At 34.8% G+C, this 23,372-nt stretch overlaps 1 protein-coding gene across 2 annotated transcripts; it reads right to left on the bottom strand.

Moving 5' to 3' along the window:
* Positions 1–6,066: 6,066 nt before the first annotated feature.
* Positions 6,067–21,204, bottom strand: LOC120141354 (arginine--tRNA ligase, chloroplastic/mitochondrial-like). 2 transcript variants are annotated; one of them, XM_039156279.1, is made up of 18 exons: positions 21,016–21,204; positions 20,662–20,732; positions 20,436–20,575; positions 20,197–20,272; positions 19,993–20,094; positions 19,625–19,840; positions 19,250–19,330; positions 18,789–18,872; positions 18,594–18,698; positions 18,193–18,371; positions 8,056–8,140; positions 7,681–7,867; positions 7,432–7,501; positions 7,263–7,332; positions 7,010–7,099; positions 6,619–6,687; positions 6,438–6,542; positions 6,067–6,217 (listed from the first exon to the last, which is right to left on the bottom strand). In XM_039156279.1, exons 1-18 carry the CDS (start codon positions 21,131–21,133, stop codon positions 6,107–6,109), a joined length of 1,959 nt encoding a protein of 652 aa, XP_039012210.1. In that variant the 5' UTR covers positions 21,134–21,204; the 3' UTR covers positions 6,067–6,106. The 2 variants fall into 2 exon arrangements, with proteins under 2 accessions (XP_039012210.1, XP_039012248.1); XM_039156317.1 differs by having other exon boundaries at positions 6,072–6,217; positions 20,662–20,736; positions 21,016–21,163.
* Positions 21,205–23,372: the final 2,168 nt, after the last annotated feature.

Here is a 23,372-nt window from a genome sequence, read left to right as displayed (position 1 = left end):
TCTCATTCAGCATGTTAACGTCCAGCTTAGACGACTTTCAATTTTTTAACGGAAAATTATGAGTTTGGAATATATGAATAATTGAATGATCATTTTATAATTTTTAATAGTCAGAGTACTCAACAAAGTAACACCCTATAGATAAGATTATTTTATAACTTTTAATAATCAAGAGACTCAACAAAGTAGTGTCATGTAGTCGGGAGATCATTGACATACTTTAAGCTAAAAAATTTTTATGTAACATTCCATAATTTTGATTTGATTTCAGATTTTAAAGATGATAGTAATAGAATTTTTCTTAACATAAATAAATAAAAATAGACAAAAAAATATTCCTGATTTTCACCAATTTCAATATTTTTTTTTCAAAATTGAATCAATTATATTAGTTCATATTTTAATATAAGTATTACTAGAATGATAAAGTCATTATATATTCACGGGAAAGACTCCAGCCTAAACCCTAATAATCCCATACCTTAATGTTTATAAATAAAGTTTAGTAAAAAGGAGTTCCGCTATATTAAAAGTTTTTTTAGTAGACGGATTTAGGGTTTGTGATTAGGGATTGGCATAGCTCGGGTTGGGTCAGATTTTTGGTCCACCCGACCCGACCCGAGAACAAGGAATCCTCCATCCGAGATCCTACCTGACCCGACCAAAACAAGATTTCACCCGACCTGAACCCAACCCGATATATAACTTAAAAACCCAATCTGACCCAACCTGAAATAATAATAAAAATATTATTTTTATTCAATAAAAAATGACTTAATTGAAAAAAATAATATATAGTAGGGTATTATTATAATTATTCCTAAATATATATGGTAAAATTATATATTTTTTTGGGTCGGATATTTTCATCCTAAACCCGACCCAAACCCCTTTTTTAAATAAAAAACTTGACCCGATCGGGTCGGAACCCGTTTGGTTCGGGTCCCATGCCCATCCCTATTTGTGATGGGTTTGAAATTAAGGTTAGTATAGTGTAGTTTTTTTGAAAAGTGATCTTTAAAAGTGTTGTAATCACCTATTTAAATTATAAACATTATATCGTAATTAAAAATATAACATTTAAATTATATCTACACTTATTAATACTATGATATATAAAATATATCAACTTTGCATGAACCAATTTATTTCAGTGGTTAAATGAATCGTTGTTGTTCCTAGAGGTCATGGGTTCGAGCACCAGCAGCTATAACATGTTGATTGGGCATTCATTGTCAAATGATTGAGAGTATTTAGAACATATATTACTTTGTAATCACCTAAACTTAACAAAAATATGAAATAAATAAAATATATTAACTTAAACGATAAAAAATTCAAAATAACTCATTAATAATATTTTTATATTAAATATTTTATTAAAAAAATACATTATCAATACTTTTTAACATGTGGACATAAAATTATTATGAAATAATAATTTAAATACTTGTTTTGACAAAAAGAATATTATAAAAACATTAGTAATTAAAATAAAATTTTAAGTAATAAATTATTTTTTAAGGATGTTAATATTAAATTATCAAAATAAAATATAAATATATAATTGAGTGAAGTCCGTGTATTAGTAAGGGTAAAATTATAATTTGGTCACAATCACAAAGTTGAAACTAAAAAAAAAGCTAGAAATCCTAACTTTTCGGTTGGTTTTAAACCATCATTTTTATCATATTTTTTTTATTTTATTTTTTATCCATTTGACATTAATTTTACAAAAAGAATTTTAGAAAGTCACGATTAAGTAAAGAGTGCGTTGAACAGTAGTCGAGTTGAATGGATGGCAGTAAAATGTTGTGAATAGCAGGAGACTTGGGAAGAGCAATTAACCAAAAGTTAAATGGGAGGCTGATTAATGATTAGGATCCAATTTTCATTCCATTCCACATTTCTTTATTCCTCAATTTGCTTCATTATTTAACATTCATTGTATTTTATATTTGGTAGAACACAGAGAATAAAATGTTTGGGTTAAGTGGAATTATCACTCCATCCCACTGCACAGGTTTATTATTGACTCTTGAGGCATGGCAGGTGTACCAGACATAGTACCAACAACTTCATCGGCTGTTGTACGAGAAGCATAGGTAATATGACTAATCAAGTTGCTATTATAAATCCTGGCATCTTCATTGGTGGCATACTTGTCTCCTCTTGAACCTCTCGAGGGATAGCCGGTATGATCTTCATGTCCGCGAAATTTTGATCAGCCAAGGAAAAACGTTGATTGACGATGGTGAAATGAACAGCATCTAGCTGAGCATCGAACATGTTGTCGTAACGTAAACCAGGATTGGGATCTACTTTGGCTTGGGGAGATGGCTTAAACAGAACTTGGTCTAAAGAAGAGTCTCCAATGGCAAAATAAGGATACAGATTGATCATAAAAGGTGATCGGTTCTCGTTCAGGAATTGCAACAAAGGATTCAACAGAAATGCAAGGCTACTTTTGAAAGCCCCTTGGGAAGGTGGGTATGTTTTGGATAGAACATAGAAGGGGAGGGATGTTGAAACCTTGATCCTGTCTTGCAGGCTAGAGTTTTTCAATGCCGAAACCACGTTTCTCATGGCGGGCACAACCAAGTAGGCAGGCACCACCTGTTGTAGACTACTGACTTTTCTCAGTAACAGGAAACTTGAGAAGCAGAGTCAACAATAAAACAAGATCATGCAGTTTTTCAATCTCAGCTTCATTTTCCACACACAAGGGGCTCGTCCCTCAACCTCAACACCTCCCTACACATTCTTTTTTTCCTTTTCCAGTCTTTTGTATAATGTAATCTATAGCAGAAATTATTTTAGATTAAAAAATTACTAGGACTAGTTCCAAGATAATAACTACAACATTTACTTAATACGAATCATTATACTATGTATCTTAAAAGAGAACAATCTTTTTAGTCTAAATACTTAGGTTAAAAGGTTTCACGTACAACGATAAAATATTTTAAATATCATTGATTTCTTACTCATATAGTTTAATTAAGCTAGTTTTGGGGTTGATGTAATGGTAAGAAAGGTGGCAATATATCAATGTTATTGAAACGTCGTTTAGTATATTTGGACTCAAATTTTAAGGTTATCTGACTTTTCTAGGTCAATGTTTATAGGAAGTCATTTTGTGGACTGCAAATTGTATAGGTTTTAAGATTCAAAACCGGTGAGCATTCAATCGAATTGAGTTAATTTTTTTTTAGTTATTCGAGTCGACTAGTCGTATTTTACAACTCGAACTTAACTTGAAATTTTTTCTAGTCGAGTTATTCGAGTTTATATACTATTTTTATGAAAATAATTTATATTTTATGACAGTGATTTGTTACAATTTTTTTACTTTCTCTAACTATATATATATATATATATATTATATTCTTTTCATATTATAATATTATTTAACAAACCAAATACAATCTAAAATTATGAAATATATTCATAATACTATATTTTAAAGAAATTATTTTGAGGGTAAACTATTGATGAGAGCATAAAGGAGTAGAGGAATTGATGGGAAGAAAGGATTTGCAAACAATTGTAGTAAAAAAGACCAAATTGAGTAAAATGCAAAGTTAAGGGACTAAAAAAAAGAGACTACAATTTTAGTAAAAAGTAAGAATTGAAGTTATATAGGTATTTTATTGCGATATTTGAGCATGTGGTTAAAATTTGGTTAAAAAATACTTAAAATAAAGGATAAATTGAAGAAATAAGGAAAATATGAAAAATTAATGGACTAAATTGAAAAAAATATTATAAAAATGGAATTGAAAGTACATATGTATTCTAAGCTAGTTTATGAGCATGTGGTTCAAATTTGGTAAAAATGGACTTAAAATTGAGGAGGAATTGAAGGAAAATTGAAATCGCGGACTAAATCGTAAAACTATCAAAATATTTATTCAAAATTTTGATTTTTCGAGTGACAGAAATTTCAAATTTTCAACTCAACTCGAAAACTGAATTTATAATTTGAGTTGACTCAAATAGCTCGAAATTGAAACTAAATTGTTTTCGATTTTTCGAGACGGTTCGAGTTTTGCTCAACCTTATCCAAAACTGTGGAATTTTCTGCTGTAGCACCTTCTAATGGAACGAGTGGGAAAAAAAACTGTTAAAGATGCTTTCACACTGCTCAAGCGAGCCACCCATGTCTGTGGTAAAACGGCACGTGATTTTGCTAAGCTCGATTATTTCTCACAAGAAGAAAGGAATCATTCGGTGTTTAATCACTAGTAAATTATTTTAGTTAATCAATAAATTCATGTTGTTCAATTTTTCATCTTAAATTATATTCATTAAATCGGCTTATCGATTAACCAATTAATCGGAATATTTAATTTGGAACTTTATTTATAAAAAATATCAGATTTAATAAAAATGATAACAAATATGAAACTTAAAAGTGTTAAATATTATAAAAACTGGAGTAATTTGAGGTCTTTGGACTTTGAAGTGAAAAAATTATAAAGCTAGAAAGAAGTTATTGTGCACATATTAATTTGGGGAGGGAAAAATAATTTGACACTTAAAACCAATAGGGGTGTTCATTCGGTTAAAACGGTGGCCGACCGAACCGAATTAACCATAATCGAATTAACTAAACTTTTTTTTTCTTTAACCGTTAACCGAACCAAATTTTTTTTCGAACATATTAACCGAACCGAATAAATTTCGGTTAATTCGGTTAATTTCGAATTAACCGAATTTTTTTTTAAATTTTCTAATTTATATAAAAATTAAATATTTTTTAATTCAAAAAAAGTTTATAATTAATTTAAATAATATATAATTATAAAATAAAAAATTTAGATAAATTTTTTAATTAATTAATATTGATTTAAGTTTAAAAGTTATTGGATCTTAAATTATTAATTGGGTTTTAAATGGTTTGGGCTTAGTCCATATGTTATATATAATATATTTAATATTTTTTAATTAAAAAACAGTTTACAAATAATTTAAATAATATATAATTATAAAATAAAAAATTTATATAATTTTTTTAATTAATTAATATTGATTTAAGTTTAAAAGTTATTGGATCTTAAATTATTAATTGGGTTTTAAATGATTTGGGTTAAACCCATATGTTATATATAATATATTTAATATTTAAAATTTAATTTCGGTTAATTCGGTTAATTCGGTTAATTAACTGAATTCGAACCAAATTAACCGTTAATCGAATTCTAAAAATTTTCTTATCCGTTAACCGACCGAACTAATTCGGTAACCGAACCGAATTAACCGAACTAATTCGGTTCGGTCGGTTAACCGAATTAATTCAGTTATTTGAACACCCCTAAAAACCAATAAAAAATAAAATAATTAAATAAATTTTAAATCAACTGCAAGTGAGAACGGGATTTCAACAAGTGTAAAAATAATTAAAAAGTTTAACTTCCAAGTGATTTAACTCGAGACCTACAAATATTCAGCGAGGACTATAGAATATTCTAATGCATACATTGTAGGTGATCAATCGGTCTGGTTATTCAATATTACCGAGACACTTGAAATATTTATTTTAAACAACAATAATAAACTAAAACCAAACTTACCAGTTCGATTAAATGTATTTTTTATTTGGTTTTTTTGTGTTCTGGCTTCAATATCAGTTTCAGATATCCGGATTATTTGCACAGCCCTAGTTAGAGGACTATCCTCGGGCAGTGCCCCAATCTCTGGTACATGACGCAATGAACATTGGATCTATGAATTTCCCTATTATCTTGAAAAAATAATACGCAAAGTGTAGTTGCTCCCTCTTTCCATCCAATCAAGTTCTACAAAATTTTCCATCAAACATCAACGCACGCAAAGAGAGAAGACCACATATTCATTGGTATAAGTCTAAGGATTAGTTGCTTATTCTGGTTAATGACAAATCCCTTCAGCGGCAGCCTGAAGTTAAGAGTGTTTTAAATAGGTAGATAAATAACCCCTTAATTAACTAATTAAGCCTGAATTCACAAGGCTCAAACACAGAAGCACAATCAAAACTCTCCAAATAAACAAGTAACGAGATCAGAATACAAACGTCAAAGCTCAAAGTAAAGAAGATAGGTTATATATGTCTCGCAAAGTATTATCATATCTTGTAAATGGCTGTGATTCCCAGAAGATTGAAGCATTTTCTCATAACAACGGCAGTCACTTCACATAATAGTAGTCGACTAGTCTCATTATCTGATCCAATGACCTGCACAATTCATCAATATACCACGTGTTATCTAAGTTCCACGTTAACCCAGAATTCAATTTGTCATCAATATTTTCATGGTTTCAAAAGTAGGTTGTGCGCGACTATAGAGAACTGCTATCTTCCGAGCTAGTTAGTTCCGCCATCTTAAGTGCAGGTGATAAGTAATAACAAACTTTATTTTACCAAGAAACTATATAATTAAGATCACAGATCATACCTTGCACTCGGGGTTGCTATAAAATTTCGAGAAGACTTCAGATAAATTATAGAGGTAATCACACAAAACATTTGGTAACAAATTTGTACACGCCTCTTCAACAACCTGAGAGCGAGGAAAAAATGTCAAACAAAATCTGGGTCAAGCAGCGACGAATACATTGGTTTCAATAAGTTCTTACCTCAGCAAACTGTAGCAAATGAAGCCCCAAATCACGCTCATCCTTATGCTCCAATACTAATGTCCCCTTCTGTTAAAAACAAATAAATAAATGAATAAGTCGCAGATATCAAATCTGCAACAAAAGAGTAATGATACCAGCTTTACGGAAACACATAAAAATAGAGATAGTTGCCCCTCCATTTTTTAAGCATAAGTTCATGATATAGAAACCCTATATGCAGGTACATTGCCAAGCATACTCCGCATCTAAAGAAACAAAACTACTGAAAGACTCGGTTCTGCAAAAGGAACTGATAGTTTCTTTTCATGACAATGGATGCACACTAGCCAAGTGAAAAGGCAACTGAGAGATTCAGGAAGCTACAGCTTCAGGTTGAGTGGGAACTTACATTCATCAGTTCGTCTACGTCTTTACCAGATCTCCTGATGATTGAACATATTCGAGCATGAGCATACAGCAAATAAACAGCAGTGTTGCCCTGCCATAAAAAATTTAGAAGGCTGGATTCAGATGATAATAGTGATTGTAGTAAGAGCAACAAAAATGACATTGGTAGGAGCAGAAAACGACAATTAGCAAAATGATGAAACAAATAGTTTCACAAAATATACAGTACAAAAGCAAGAAAACTGTTTAGACACCTTATCATTAAGCATCTGGTCAAAATTAAAAGTGTAATTGGTCAATCTGTTGTTCTTCAAGTCAGCATACCTGTAATCACAATTCATGGATATCAAACAAATAACATGGTACAAGAACTGCCCAGAAGATCATAGCGATAAATAACTTCATATCGTAACATTAGCTTACTTTACAGCACCATAACCAACTGCATCAGCAGTACTCTCAATCTCCTCCTCGGTCCATTCTTCCCCCTTACCTGATCAGCTCACAAAGTAAGAATTTCAGATACAAGAAGTTTGAAAAGTTGAAAGGCAACAACTTAGAAGCAACAAGAACTTGTATTAACAAATACATCACAAATAGTCTTACAAACATAAGGGAGTTAAAAGAGTCGATATGCATTTGTAAAATCAGAGATGAAGTTAGATATCATACCACGCTCAATTAGTGCTGCTTTACTTCGGCTCCTGGCTTCATCAAGTAGATCAACTAATCGAACTACTTCAGTGTTACGGGTTCGAAAACGCTTGCCATCTTCTCCGAGAACAAGTCCAAAACCAACATGGCTTGCTTTGGGATATGAATTGTCACCTTGAGGAAGCCACCCTGCACGTTTCGCAGCCTGAAAAATAAAACAAAATAATTTTCAATGTCAAAAGTTGGAACTCTTTTTCATCCTTATAATGATATCACATGAATCAATTTAGTTCTAGTAAATTGACAAAGAACTAGAAGAGATGTTTCACTTCCTTAATAAAGAATTTTAAAAGATTACACAACAGGATTCAAGAAAGAACTTTGAGGACATACTTTGAACACCATATCAAAATGCTGCTGTTGGCCAACATCAGTAACATATATAATCCACTCAGCTTTCTCTTCATTGAGCCGATACCTACAAATTGCAACATATATAGTCCAGAACTAGATGGATTAAAAATGGAGATAAAAATACAAGGTTTTTTCACCTTACTGCTTTGAAGAGAAATAGGATTAATACCATTCATTCATTGAAGTCTGAAGGGGGAGTGATTTCAGATCCAGAACGGATAAAAGCAAGTGTGTTCAACTTCTTCAAGAATGCTTATAATGCTAAATCAACTCTGGAAGTTGTCGGCTGTAATTTTGATTTTAAGCAACTGACAGTAGTTCAAAGGGATTGTCTTGAAGAAGAATTTTCGGAGTAAGAAGTTTGGCAAGCAATTGCTTCCTCTGAAAGTTCTAAAGCTCCTGGTCCGGATGGTTTTACCATGGGCTTTTACAAGAAATATTGGATGAATTTGAAGGAGCAGATCATGGAGTTTTTTTTCAGATTTCTATAAAGGAAAGGAGTGGGTTCATGGGGTAAATCATGCATTTATTAACTTGATTCCTAAGAAAGGTAATCCTGAGCGTATTGAAGACTATAGACCTATTAGTCTTGTGGGCAGCTTATATAAGATTCTTTCAAAAGTTCTTTCAAAGATACTTTCATAGTGTGTTAATGATATTATGAGCCCAACTCAGTTTGCTTTTATTCCGGGGAGGCAATTGTTGAATTGCGCTTGTTTAGCTAACGAAGGCAATGACTTCTGGAGGAAACAAGGGCTTAGAGGAGTTGTTTTTAAAGTCGATTTCAGCAGAGCATATTACACAATGGACAGGCAGATTCTTCTAAGGCTAATGAAAGACATGGGCTTCGGTGACAGGTGGTGTTCTTGGATTTCACAGTGTATATCCACTGCTTCGATTTCGGTTTTAGTTAACGGGTCGCCTACAGAGGAGTTTCCAATTGCTAAAGGATTGAGACAAGGATGTAGTCTTTCTCCTCTGCTGTTTAATGTGGTTGGTGAATTACTACATATGATGTTAATGAAAGCAGTGGAATCTGGCCTATTTCAAGGGTTTTCGATTGGCAAGAACCAAAACAACTTCACTTTGTCTCATCTTCAGTTTGCAGATGACTTGATTATTTTCTGTGGAGCTTCCATTACTCAGATTAAGAATGTTAGAAGAGTTTTGAGGATTTTTAGCTTAATGACGGGGCTTCATCTTTTTTTGATAGGAATGTAGGCCTCGTTAAAAACCCCCTTCATGATTAATGGAACACTAAGTGTTTCTCAATCAGCGGAAGGAGGAAAAGAGTGCCTTAGGATTCATTAAAAACAACAATATACATAATGTTTAACAACAACACATAAACACTCCCTGTACATAATCCAACCCAAAGACTACAAAAGCAAATCACAAATGTAAAACTAGCCAATACCAGCTTTGGCTAAACTATCAGCCTCAACATTGGCTGACCTAGCAACCCATCTAATAATACCATTCAACTCCCTTAACTTAGTAACAATATCTTTTACTAAATTAGAGTATACACCGGGACAGAGCTCAAAATTCTTGACCCACTCTACTGCAAGCTTACTGTCAGATTCAATCAATAAACGTTCCTTCATCTGCTGATGAAACGGCTCAAAAAAAATTAGGCCCCTCTTAACTGCCAACAACTCAATCAGCGCCGGAGGACCTGGACCAGAAGGCTCTTGAAAAGAGCCCATCATCGAGCCATCCTCATCTCTAAGAATTCCCCCAACACCACTCTTCCTCCAATCACCATTCACTGCTGCATCCACATTAAGTTTAATAAAACCCTTTGGAGGAGGAGACCAAAACACAATTTCAATGATCGAACACCTTGACTTAGAGCAATAATCCCCAATAGTAGGATCAGAGATGAGAGAGTCTTTTAGAATAGAGACATCCTTGGTATTCGTTATGAACCAGGTCGCCAGCCTACATCTTGCCATAAAAAACAGATCGATCTGATCGAGCCTACCCCCATCAAACACAATGTCATTCCTATATTTCCATATAGTCCATAGCACCACACCTGGAATATATGACCAAATTCTAGAATTAGGAACCAAATGCTCCCAAGCTATCAGAAAACTTTGAGCATTGGCCTGCAAAACCGAACTAACACCCCACAATTTCAAAAATTTCATCCACAATGTCCATGCCACAAGGCAAGTAAAAAATAAATGCAAAGAGGATTCAACCTCTTTTTTACAAAGGGGACATGACACATCTATAACAGTTGAAACTCCTCTCCTTTGTAGTTCCTGTTTTACTGGCAGTCTATGATGCACAACCTGCCACAAAAAGACCTCCACTCTGGGAGGCACCAAACCCCTCCAAATGAATTTCATCCAAAAAGAATCAGCTGACAAAACAGGACTGCAAGCTTTAACACTGGTCTTAACAGAATAGATCCCATCCCCGTTTCCTCTCCAAACCCACCCATCAGACAGATCCTTGGACAGAGGTATATTGTGAATTAAGGTCATCAGATCGCAGAATTGAACCAGTTCCCAGTCACTCAAACTCCTTCTCAATTGAACATGCCAACACCAAACTGAGGACTTGAACTCACCAAACTCTTTTAACTTCCCATTTATTATTTACAGACAGAACAAATAATCTGGGGAAGACCTCTTTAAGAGGGGAAACAGTCGCCCAATTATCAGACCAGAAACTGATTCTGTCCCCACTGCCTACTCGAACATCTAACAGACTTCAAAATTTAGCTCCGAACTGGTCATCTTTGAAATGATTATTGACTATCGATTTCCAAATCCAAGAAGAAAAAGCAGGTAGTTTTTCCTTGAACATCAACAAACTAGGGTCCAGATTATACTTACTGCAAATAACCTTTTTCCACACTGACCCTCTATCATTCGCAAACCTCCAAGACCACTTTCCTAGGAGTGCTCTATTCATGTAATTAAGATCTAGAACTCCTAGACCACCCGCACTTTTTGCAGAGCATACTGTCGACCAGTTTATCCAATGGATTTTTTTAACCTCTGCCCCTCCTCCCCATAGAAAACTGGCCATAATGGAGTTTAGCTTAACAATCACGGAAGAGGGTATTTTAAACAGGGACATGAAATAGGTGGGTAATGAGCATAAAACAGCCTTTAATAACACTAATCTTCCTGCCACAGACAGAGTCCTCGCCTTCCAGCTGGCTAGCTTCTTGTTAAATTTCTGCACTATCGGATCCCACAACGCTATAGAATTTCTCTTAGCACCAAGCGGTAATCCCAAATATTCCGAAAGAAAATGTCCCACTATACAACCAATAGTATTAGCCCACTGCAACACCTCTTCCTCACTGATATTAATCCCAAATAATCTACACTTAGTGAGGTTTAATTGCAGTCCTGAAATGACTTCAAAGACCCGTAAGACCCTCTTGACATTTAGAATCTGTGTCTTCGAAGCCATACAGAAGATAATGAGATCATCTGCGATTTGCAAATGTGACAAATTAAGAGCTGTATCATCCTTGCCAACAATCAAACCACTGAACAGGCCCGAAGATACTGCTTTCCTAATCAGTAGATTAAGTAACTCGCCAATGAAATTAAACAGCAATGGTGACAAGGAGCACCCTTGTTTAAGACCTCTAGCCATAGGAACCCCATTAACTAGCACTGAAACCGAGGCAGTTGACACACATTTCCGAATCCAGCCACACCATTTTAATCTGAATCCCATTCTAACCATAACTTTAAATAAAATATCCCAATCTACCGTATCGTAGGCCTTCTTGAAATCCACCTTCAACACACAACCCTTCAATCCTTTCTTCCTCCACAAATCAATACCTTCATTAGCGATGAAAGAACAATCCAAGATTTGTCTACCCTAAGTGAAGGCAAATTGTGAATCACTAACAACATCATCCATGCAACACCTCAACCTTCTCGAAAGGCACTTGGAAAGAATCTTGTACATCCCACCTACTAGGCTAATTGGTCTGAAATCATCTAAACCCCCAATATTAGAGCCCTTTGGAATTAGAGTTATGAACGAATGATTAATGCCATGCTCCCAATCCTTTCCCAAGTAAAAGTTATTGAAAAAATTCATAATATCACCTTTCAATGAAGACCAAATTTTTTTGAAAAAACCCATACTCAGCCCATCCGGACCCGGAGCTTTGTTACTATCAAACGAATTCAAGGCTTCCAAAATTTCGCCTTCCGTAAACTCCTTTTCTAGCATAAGACTCTGCTCCATTGAAATTCTTGAGAAATTTAACTTAATATCCTCCACTTCCAAGGTAGTGCGGCTATTGAAAGCTTTGAAAAAATGCTCTTTGACAGCAGACTTTAACCGGACCGGGTCCCTGATAATAACCCCATCTACACAAATAGCATTTAGAGCGTTCCTCCGCCTCCTAATGGAAGCACAAGTGTGAAAAATTTAGAATTCCGATCACCATCTTTAACCCACTTCTCTCTTGAATTTTGAAACCAGATTTGCTCCTCAATTCTGTAAAGTCTCCAAAGCTCATCCCTCAGTAACTTCAGCTCTGATGAACTATCAATAACTCCTGAAATTCGATTCTTCTGAAGAGAGTTCTCTAGGTGATGGATCTTGTCTTCAATAGCAGAAATCTGTTTACTAGGAAACTGATTCCTATTTCCAGACCAAGTCTTTATAGCAAACTTAGTGTTTCTAAGAATGCTCAGAATTCCTGCTTTTTTCTGACCCTCTTGAACTCATTAATAGACTCTGCAACTTTCTCTTGGAAGCCGTCCTCAGTCATCAAATAACTAAACAGCCTAAACGGCCTCTTGCCCCAATTGTCTTCCCCACTCTCCAAAATAATAGCATAATGATCAGAAATGGACTTTGTCAACAGCGATTGGGTAATATCAGAAAACTTAGAAAGGAAGCTGACATTAACCAGAAACCTATCCAGCCTAATAACAGTGGGGCAATCCCGATTACTGCTCCATGTATAATTCCCCCCTATTAAAGGTAAGTCGATCATCCCCGTTTGCTGAATGAACAGAGTGAAAATATCCATTGAATTTCTATTTTGAGACCTGCCATCCTTCTCCTCCTCTGTTAAGTAAGCATTGAAATCCCCTCCCACACATAAAGGCAAACTGCACCCATTTAAAAACTGTCCCAATTCTTCAAAGAAACTGGCCTTCTCTTCTTCCACAGACGGGCCATAAACATTAATGAACCCACACCTAAATTGATTGAATTTGAACTTCCCAAAAACAACAATAAACCTCCTATGGATAAACTGGTCTTCTAACTCAAAACAACTATCATCCCAACAACTAAATAAGCCTCCTGAAGAACCAACTGCTGGAGACACAACGAACCCCTGCAACTTATTCAACCCACTTCTTCTTAAAAATGAGCTTGGTAAAATCTCAAGTTTTGTCTCTTGGAGAAAAAGAAACATTGGTTTTTTCTCTGAGGATAACTTCTGAACAGCTCTCTGTTTTTCCTTTTTGCCCATCCCCCTAACATTCCAGGACAAGATAATGAGTTTTGTCATCATATTCAATTATAAAAAATACCAAAGCAATCCCAGAATCCATCTTAGGACTCAGCTAGCCTGACTCAAACCTTTCTCCAAATCCATAATTTTTTGTAGAAAAGCATTCTTCCCTTCCTTGAAAGAAATGCCCAGCATCCTGCTTATCTCCCAAGTAGCAATCGCTTCCTCCAACAGCCCTGAGAATGTTAATGTGGATACTGTAGTCACACTAGCATGGTCTAGAGCATCCCTAGTGAGGGATCTTTTCATTCTCCTGTAAGAGCGCTTGCCTCTTTGATCAACACAAACCCCTTCAGCCAACCCAGCCGCCTCTAGAATTTTAGAATGAAAACCACTTGAGATAGGAAACCTACCCAACTTTAAACTAGAAACCCTTCCTGGCTCATCCAACCAAATTTTTCTTTCTCTAGACCTGCTATAAAATCTCTTATGACTCTTAATTAGCTTTCTCCCAACCGGGGCACTCTTCCAAGAAATAGGACTAGCAGAACGAGTTGGCGAACCAGCTCTAAAACATGACAACTTTAAGCCTTCAGCAGACCCCACTTCCCCATCCATACCTGTTGTATCCTTAAAACCGGCCTCAGGCCATAAGCCTTGACTGCCTCTGTCTTTGTCTCCATCCCCAGAGCTGTTAGAAACATTATGAATTTGCTTTTGATTAGCATTTCCGGGCCCAATGAATTTGACTGCTGGCCCAGCCGGAACTAGTCTCAAGATAGGAGAAAAAGGCTCACTGCTCCTGTCTGAAAGGGCCTGCAAACTATCTTTATAATCCCCCTTATTTCTTAAACCCAGCCCAGCATAATCTCCCTTTTTACTACTCCCCAAACTGTGACCTTCTGACACAACTTCATTAATGTCTTTCCCTGCCAAGCTTCTTTTTGAAAACTGATTTTCTTCACCTGCTGCACCAACCCCGACAGGAAATCCCTGATCAATCCTTCCTCCTCTGACGACTCTACGACTGTGACTCTATCGTCGGAAAATTTATCCGGCGAGATGCCATGAAAGAAGTTTGAAACCTGGGAAGTAGATCCCAACTTAGAAGTCACCTTATATGATCTTCCGTAGGAACCTAGAGTAAACACTTCCAGGACGTCAAAGGGACTTTCCACCCTAAGCAAAATTCTCACCATCGAGAGATCTTCCCTTGTTAGAGTCGAATCCTGGATGACCTCCACTGAACCCCACCTTCCAGCTAACTTCTGTAAGAAATTCTCTTGCCAACATAACAGAGGGACACCGAACAGCTCCACCAAACAATAAGCCATAGGCACTCCACCTTCATTCAACAGCGATGCCAACCGATCGAACCAGAACCATAACTCCTTACTCTTATTTGACCACGCATCCTTCATCAATTCCTCTGATTTGAACGTTATAACACAAGAGTTCCAAACATATCCCCAGCTCGCAATTTGAACTTCAAAACCATCACTAGCCAAACCTTTTTGAACCAACTCCAACTCAAAGGAATGTTTCACAATACCCGTTAGAGATCTTTTCACCCAACTTGAATTTTCAGTAGGAATATGCATTTCCCAAATATTCTTCTTCTTCTTCATCCCTCTTCCCCTGTCTAGACTTTCGTAACTTTTTCCTATATGCTCCGACTCAGTCTTTTGCGAACTGCACGACACCAAGACATCTTTGTATGATCTATCATCTCTTAATCTGCTCGGAATCACAGCCTTCGAACTTGGATTAGCTTTATCAAATATAACCTTTTCCTGGACACCAACTGAAAGACGAGAAGAACCAGCAACCCTTGGTCGAACACTCTGGTACTTTGCAACTCCAACGTAAATTTTCCTCCCATCTATCCACAACCCGTTAATATTTTCAACTGCATTCCTCATCTCTGTTTCATTACCAAACTGAACGAAGGCAAAAGTGAAAGATTTATACTTTGGCCTGTTCACCACATTTGGTATGAAAATTCTCACCACCTAACCCTGATCGATAAATATGTTTCTTAGCTCACTCCTAGTGACTCTCTTACTCAGGTTGTCAACGAATACAGTCCAACTCCCGCCGGAGGAAGACTGGCCTATTCCTTTTTCTCTCTCTTCTTTCCTGACACTCTTCATTAGCAAAATATATACTGACTAGGGCTTCATCTTAATTTAGCTAAAAGCAAACTTTTCGGCATTAATGTGGAGGATAATATCCTAGATGGTTGGGCTTCAACTATTGGATGTTCTATTGGTTCTTTTCCGTCCATATATTTAGGCCTGCCGTTAGGGGCAAAAAGAAATTGTGAGAAATTGTGGGAGCCGGTTATTGACAATTTCAATAAGAAATTAGCGGGATGGAAAGCTTCCTCTTTGTCAATGGCAGTCAGATTGGTGCTTATTAAGTCAGTATTGTCATCATTACCAGTCTTCTATCTATCTTTATTCAAGATGCCATCTAATATTTGTCAGAAGTTAAATTCTTTGATGGCGGTATTTTTATGGGGTGGAGGGGTTGAGAAGAAGAAAATGCATTGGGTTAGTTGGCAGAATATTTGCAAACCATTGAGTTGTGGAGGTCTGGGAGTTGCTGACTTGAAATCTACTAATCGGGCTTTGTTGGGAAAGTAGGTGTGGAAGTTTGCTAATGAGAAAAAATCCATGTGGAAGAGATTCATACGTAGCAAACATGATGTTAGCTTTAATTCCATGGATATTACCAAGGTCTTATCTCACAATGACTCTTGGATTTGGAGGGGAATTGTTAATAACTTCATTAAAGATGATTTTATTGGAGGTTGCCTTAGAGCCCATGCGAAATTACATGTAGGGAATGGCAAATCGATCTCCTTTTGGAATGATATTTGGTTAGGGGATTTTCCTTTGAAAGTTTTTTTCCTAGGATTTTTTCTCTTTCACCAATACAACGGGGCTATGTTGCTGATTTTGGGAGCTTTGACTCGAATGGATGGGAGTGGAATATTAAATTGAGGAGGAATCTCTGTGATTGGGAAGTGGTTTAGCTGGTAGAGTTATTGGATAGACTTAAAGACATTAAATTAATTGATTATATGGAGGATTGTTTGCTATGGGATGGAGTAGGGGAGGAGTTGTTTACTATAAAATCGAGCAGGAAGTCTTTTTCCTCTTTTAATGAGGATTCATTTCTGTGGAACAAATATGTTTGGATGGGTTTAGTTCCTCCTAGAGTTGAGGCATTCCTTGCAAGTTTCACATAAAAAAGTTGTTGTGAGAGTAGAATTGAAGAGAAAGGGGGTTCCCATAGGGGATGATATTTTATGTCCTTTTTGTAATCAGTGTGAAGAATCTGTTCAGCATCTTTTTTATTTCTTGCCAGGTCTCGTGGGAATTGAGGAACATAATTATAGGTTTTTGGGGTATTGTGTTAGCTATACCTTCTGATCCTCCTTCTCTTCTTAGCTTATGGTCAGATATGAAGCCTTTTTCTGCTATGTGGAAATTTATTCCAGGGGCAGTATTATGGTCATTATGGAAGTTTAGAAATGAAATCATCTTTGATGGAGGAAAGCTGGACAGATTTGCACTGTTTTTCACGGTTCGGCTCAGGTTAGCGAAATGGTTCCTAGCAAAGTATCCTAATATCTCGATTCAGGTGGATTCTTTAATTGGTGATTCTTCATTGGCAGACAAATTTCCTGTCATTAAAAATTTGAACAGGTCTGTGGTCTGTTGGAGTACTCCTCCAACTGACTTTTATAAGATGAATGTGGATGGAGCTGTTACTAGTGTTGGGATGATTGCTGGAATTGGGGGTATTCTAAGATATTGGAATCGAACTAAGCTGATTTCTTTTTCAGAAAATGTTGATCCTACTCCTATCATAATAGCAGAGTTGAAGGCTATCAGAAAAGGTATAGACAACTTTGTCTCTTCAAAATGGGTATCGAAGGGAAGACTAATTGTGGAATCTGATTGTAAATTAGCATTGGAATGGTTGAAAGATCAAACTACAGTTCCTTCTTTTCTTACAAATTTAGTTAAGGATTTAGTGTCAACTATCTCTTTGTATGAGATTATTGTGAGGTGGATTCCGAGGTGTTGTAACTGCGAGGCTGATAAGCTAGCAAAGGAGGGGATTGGGTGATGGTTAGCTTTGTTTTACAGACTTGGGGCGTTTAGTAATCAGGATTTATAGGAGTGTGTTTAAGTTTTATGTAACTCTCAGGACTGTTTTTAAGTCTTATGTATTCCGTTTGCAATCAATATAATCAGACACTCTTTTCCTCCTTCCGCTAGTTGGTTCTTGCCTTACGGTAAAGAACCTCTAAAAGGGAGGTTTTTAATGAGGCCACCTATTTCTATAAAAAAAAAAGATTGATAAGAAAGCTAATTATTTCCTACCCCTAAACAGTAAACTTATCAAAACAAATTTGTCTAACAAAGTTCCCAATGAAAACAACATGAAATAGGATGAAGCAATAAATCATCTAAAGTTTACATGCTCAAGAAATTCCAAACCAGCTGTCATTTTTGTAATTTTAACCAGGCTAATCTCAGACAATTCTCTTGGCAGCACATAAATCTGACACTCAGCAAGGAAAACGAACCGGCATAGAGGCTCATAACATCATATTAAGGAAGAAAACTTACCAAAGTGCAGCCAGATCAGTTGATGCATAGTTGAAACCACCATCACTCTTCACCACAATGAGAGGTATATTAACACCTTCAATAAAGATCACACGAGCTCCCTGACTTTCCTCAACTAATCCCTGTTTAGTCAACCCCTCTATAACCCCAGGAATGTAAGGGTTATAAAAGCTCTCCCCCTACCAACGAGGAAATAGTCATAAATATGTATGACCATTACAAGATTGAAGATGCTTATAGAAATAGGCCCAAATTAGAGAGAGAAATAAATTATAAAAAATTATAGAGAGATTTCCAATGATCCCTGAATGTTATAGAGAGATTTCCGTATAGAGGTGCACCTGAAAGTTTATATAAGCTGATAGAAATATCAACAATACATGGAGCTTGACCTTACTTACTTTTTCCTCTAAATGAACTCCAAGTCGTTGATAAACCTTATAAAATTCAGTTCGGCTTATTTCACATATTTGTGCCCATGCCCTACGATATTTTTCTTCTCCACCCTTAAAAGAACAGAAAGAGGAATAAGGCATAAATGAATACAAGTGCATTAAGAGAAAAAACTTTCAAATACTGAATAAGATAAATTTTACCTGAAGCAGCACCACTGCCTGTTGAGCTCTCTCTTTGAACACTGGATCAGAATCAAATCTCTGCTTTGAAGCTTTGTAAAATGCCTAAGAGAATCACCAAGTTAGGATTACAACAATTACTTGATTTTGATAAACAATAAGATATCAATTCATTTGTAAATTAACTAGCAGACACAATTCATCAAAATATATAGAGTATAGAAATAATAATTATAAAAATAAAAAATTAAGCTTCTCGATGTCACAAAAGAAATCTATCCGTGTTTTGGTGGATAAATTTAAGGACAAAGAAAAGAAATACTAACAATTTTTAAATTGGTTCAACCATCTACAAAATTAAAAGTCATATGCTGTAAAAAAAAAAAGTGGACCAGCAACTATTCATTGTGTCCATGCAACCAGTACTTAGTGTATTTCTGCTTAGGCTTCAAATTTAAAGGAATGTGACAGTACTCATTCACCTGTAGATCTCCAATTGCAGTTTCGGTTGCGTCTTCAAAGTTTGGAAACTTTTCAAACAGGAACTCAATCAGCATGCCGAACTGCAAGACAAATAGGAAATTAAAAAAATAAAATTGGTAAATCTGGGGACATGCTGAAAAGTTATATAATCTTCTGCTTTAATATGTAGCAGAGTTCAAATGGAAAAGGAAGACAAAATAAGAGCCAACATATATATGGCAGAAAACTACAATAAGATAAAAGACTACAGCGCATTTCAATGATGAACAGCAACCTAGATGAATACAAACTTCACAATAAGATTGATGCTTCAACCTTTTCTGAACACAAGGAAGAATGCATGCATCTATGCACAAATCGGAAAAAAAACCAACCTGTGTACCCCAGTCACCAACATGGTTTCGTCGAAGGACTTTAACTTTGGAAAACTCAAGCATACGAGCAAGCGTGTCACCAATAATTGTAGATCTCAAGTGACCAACATGCATTTCTTTTGCGATATTCGGGGACGAAAAGTCAACAACTGCTGTTTTGACTGGCGGCATAGGTGCCCATGAATCAATACCTTCAATTAGCATCTTTTGAATGCTCTGTCAAACAAAAAAATAACCAAGCTCTCGTATAAGATTGACGCAATTGCTACAATAATCAAGAAAAATAAAGTTGAATAAAAGAAAAATTAAAACTACTCGTGGAAGAAAATGAATGACATAAAAGCTAAATAGAGAAACATGTGAACCACCTTAGCCATCCAATTCTTTGATAGTACTACATTTACAAACCCAGGACCAGCTACAGAGCATGATTCTATCATTTCAGAGGTCGGAAGATTATTCTTGATTGCCTAACAAAAGAAACAAGGAAAGGAAATAAATAAAACAATGATTATCTTTAGATTCAAAGCATGATACTGGAAACATGATGCTATGGAATCAAATCATTCCACCTCTCCAACCGCTGGAGGGCCACGAAATTGAGTACCCTTCCCTTTTATTTTAGACCAAAGGCCCATGGCATTGTTACTGCACCAAAAGAATTCCGAGGAATTAGGCAATAAAGACTATTCTATACAGAAGGTTTAAATTAGATCAAACTTCGAAATACAAATGATTTCCGTTTCATACCATCAAAACACCTTCTAAAGAAAATAGTATGTTTTTAGCAATAAAAGAACTTATGTCATACCATTGGTAATCACCAAAATTGCCAGTGCAGGCAGCTATCAATGGCTCTACGTATGGCTCATTCGGAACTGTTACTTTAAGTGAAGCTTCAAATAATTTTGCTAACTGGGCCTTCACACTCCCCATGCATTCTTCCTCTTGCTACACAAATATTAGAATAAACTAATCAATGCCCTTTTCACCGGAAAATACAATTAATGGATGAATATTCAGTTGAAAGAACTTACAGTTGTCATTGTCGTTACTGACTGCGTCTTGGTTGCTAAAGCAAGTCTTCTAGACACCAATCTCAAAAAATCTGTCTAGTTATGTGTTTATATAAAGAAAATCATTACCAATTAACAATGAATATCAAACTTGAAAAAACAACCCCAATACACCAAAGAAAATAGCTAAAAATAGAAACTATTCACTAAAAGAAAGTGCAAAATGCAGTCAACTAAAGTCCCAATACTAAAAAAGGAAAGCAGGTCGTAGAATTCTGTGCATGGAGTGTGAGAATAAGCAGAACCACTCAGAACAAAGTTGAAAGAAGTGAAACGATCTTAAAAACAAGAGAATGGAAGAGAAAGATGGCTAACCAGAGGCGGAGGCGGCAGCTGAGATGGAAGGGGAGAAAGGGAAATGAGAGAGGCAATTGACGGAAAGCAATGGAGACGAAGGTGCCGGCGGGACTAAAAGGGTTAAGGATGTCAACATATCTTTTCTTTTCTCCTTTTATATTTTCAATATATTTTTTTAGCTTAACCAACCCGAAAAAGCCTTCGATTTCGATACTTGATTTCTTTTTCTGCTTCCTTCAATGCTTTTCTGTTTTAGGGTTTTCCTTCGTTAGCTATTTTCACGCGATATTTATTTCCCCAACAATTTTTTACCAATGACATCGTGCCACGTCATCTGTTTGAAGATGGGACCCAGCGATAAATATATTTTTAAAGAAAAATAAAAATTGATAAACTTGAGGCTTAAATTCTTATTTGGCCCCTTAACTTGATATCTCCTTATTATTTGATACTTGTCATTTTCCTTAAGCGTCAGAACCTTTTACAATTTTATATTTCAAGGTGTGTGTTGCTCTGTTATTTATATATGGCTTAATACATACCTAAGTTATATTTTAAAATATAATTTAATGTTTAAAATGTTTTTTTCTAATAATAGGTACCTAACGTTTTCTCTATTATATTTTTAAATACCTACAATTTTTCTGTTACTCTTTTAGATGTTTACTGTCATATATTTTATTTTTTTAATAATAAAAATATTATTTAAAAAATAGAAAAAAATCAAATCTCCACCCGTGTTATCTCTCTCTCTCTCCTCCCCACAGTTGACGACGAAGGGTCACCACATGTCAAGTTTTGTTTAGACCAGGACGAGATACTCAATGGTGGCGACCGTGTAACGTACGGACTGTTATAGTAGTCAAAATTGCCAAATAAAAAACAACAACAACGAAAAACCTACAAATCTGGCGACCCTTCGCATCATTTTTTACGATGATCAGCTCAGTTTCACGGTGGATGGAGGACTGAGCTTTGGTTGCGGCTGCGAGATAGTTTTGATGGTGTTAACAATGACGGCCACGGACCGATAGTGATCGATAGGTGGCTGAAGATGTAAATTTTGGCATTTTTAAAAATTATAATATTGATTTTTTTAAAATAAAATATTTTTATAATTTTATACTCGTGACACATATCAAATAACGATCAAATTTAATGATCGTTACGGTCTATGAACTTAAAAGAGTAACGTTGGAAACATTAAGTACTTATTGTTAGCAAAAAAAATCTTTAGACACCAAATTGTATTTTGAGGTATAGTTTAGGCACTAAAAAGTGTATTAATCCTTTGTATATTGTATATTTTTTTACTTTTTTTTAAGGTTAAATTAATTTTTATTAATTTTATAAAAATATGTAAATATTTATTTATTTTCAAATGAGATAAAGAATTAATTTTATCTCTAATTTAACAATTATATAATTTAAATATCAATGTTAATTAAATATAAACAAATTCTTACTTCGATATAATGATTAAGCATTTGAACACTTAGGGTAAAAGATTTCAAATTTGAATAAATATTTTAAAGGGAGTCGTACTTTGATATTTTGAATAAATATCAATTTTTTTACCTTTTGTTTCGATTTGATATTTCTCCAATAAAATTTAATAGTATTATTGTGCTTGACACTTTTTATGGATAAATTGCATCATTCACTTAATTATCTTTTCACACAACTTTTTTGTCATCGAAGTTTTTTTAAAAAAAATTAATTAAATAACTTTCAAATTATTTCTAATTTAATCACTCTTATTTTAGTTATATATTAATAAAAACAATAATAAAAAAATTCATTTCACAATAATTATTAATAAAATAAATCATAGTGCTTAAAACATAAATAATTTAAAAGTTTAGTAGTAAAATTTAAAAAATTTAAATTTTAGTGACCAAAATAAGAGTGATGAAATAGTTGAGTGACGAATGATATAATTTACCCATAAAATGCTACATATAATAATTCCATTAAAATTTTATCAGCATGTTACAAGTGAAACATAAAGTAAACATTAGATATAATTTAAAAAATAATAAATTTTAGGTACAAACTAGAGAATAATTTAAATACTAAATATGTAATTTATCTTAAAAGTTGACCTCATTTTTTAAAAAGTATTTTATAAAAAAAATTCTCACAACATATCAATAATTTAAAATTATGATATCATAATTTAAATTTCTTAACTTTATTTCTAACCCAAACTCAAAATCATAAAAGATAAAACAAATTTCTTAATCATATAATAACAAATATCACTTGAATATCATATATCCCATATGTAATGGGGTAAGGGGGAGGTAGGATAGTAAGTTGTCCCCAACACCAGGTTGAGAGCAACTTCTGTGGGAGACCTCCGAATTATGAAT

This window comes from Hibiscus syriacus, unplaced genomic scaffold (genome assembly GCF_006381635.1).
Source record: "Hibiscus syriacus cultivar Baekdansim isolate YM2019G1 unplaced genomic scaffold, ASM638163v2 tig00000170_pilon, whole genome shotgun sequence".
Taxonomy (NCBI): domain Eukaryota; kingdom Viridiplantae; phylum Streptophyta; class Magnoliopsida; order Malvales; family Malvaceae; genus Hibiscus; species Hibiscus syriacus.
The sequence above is the reverse complement of the archived record's forward strand: the minus strand, read 5'-3'. Positions and strand labels throughout refer to the sequence as shown.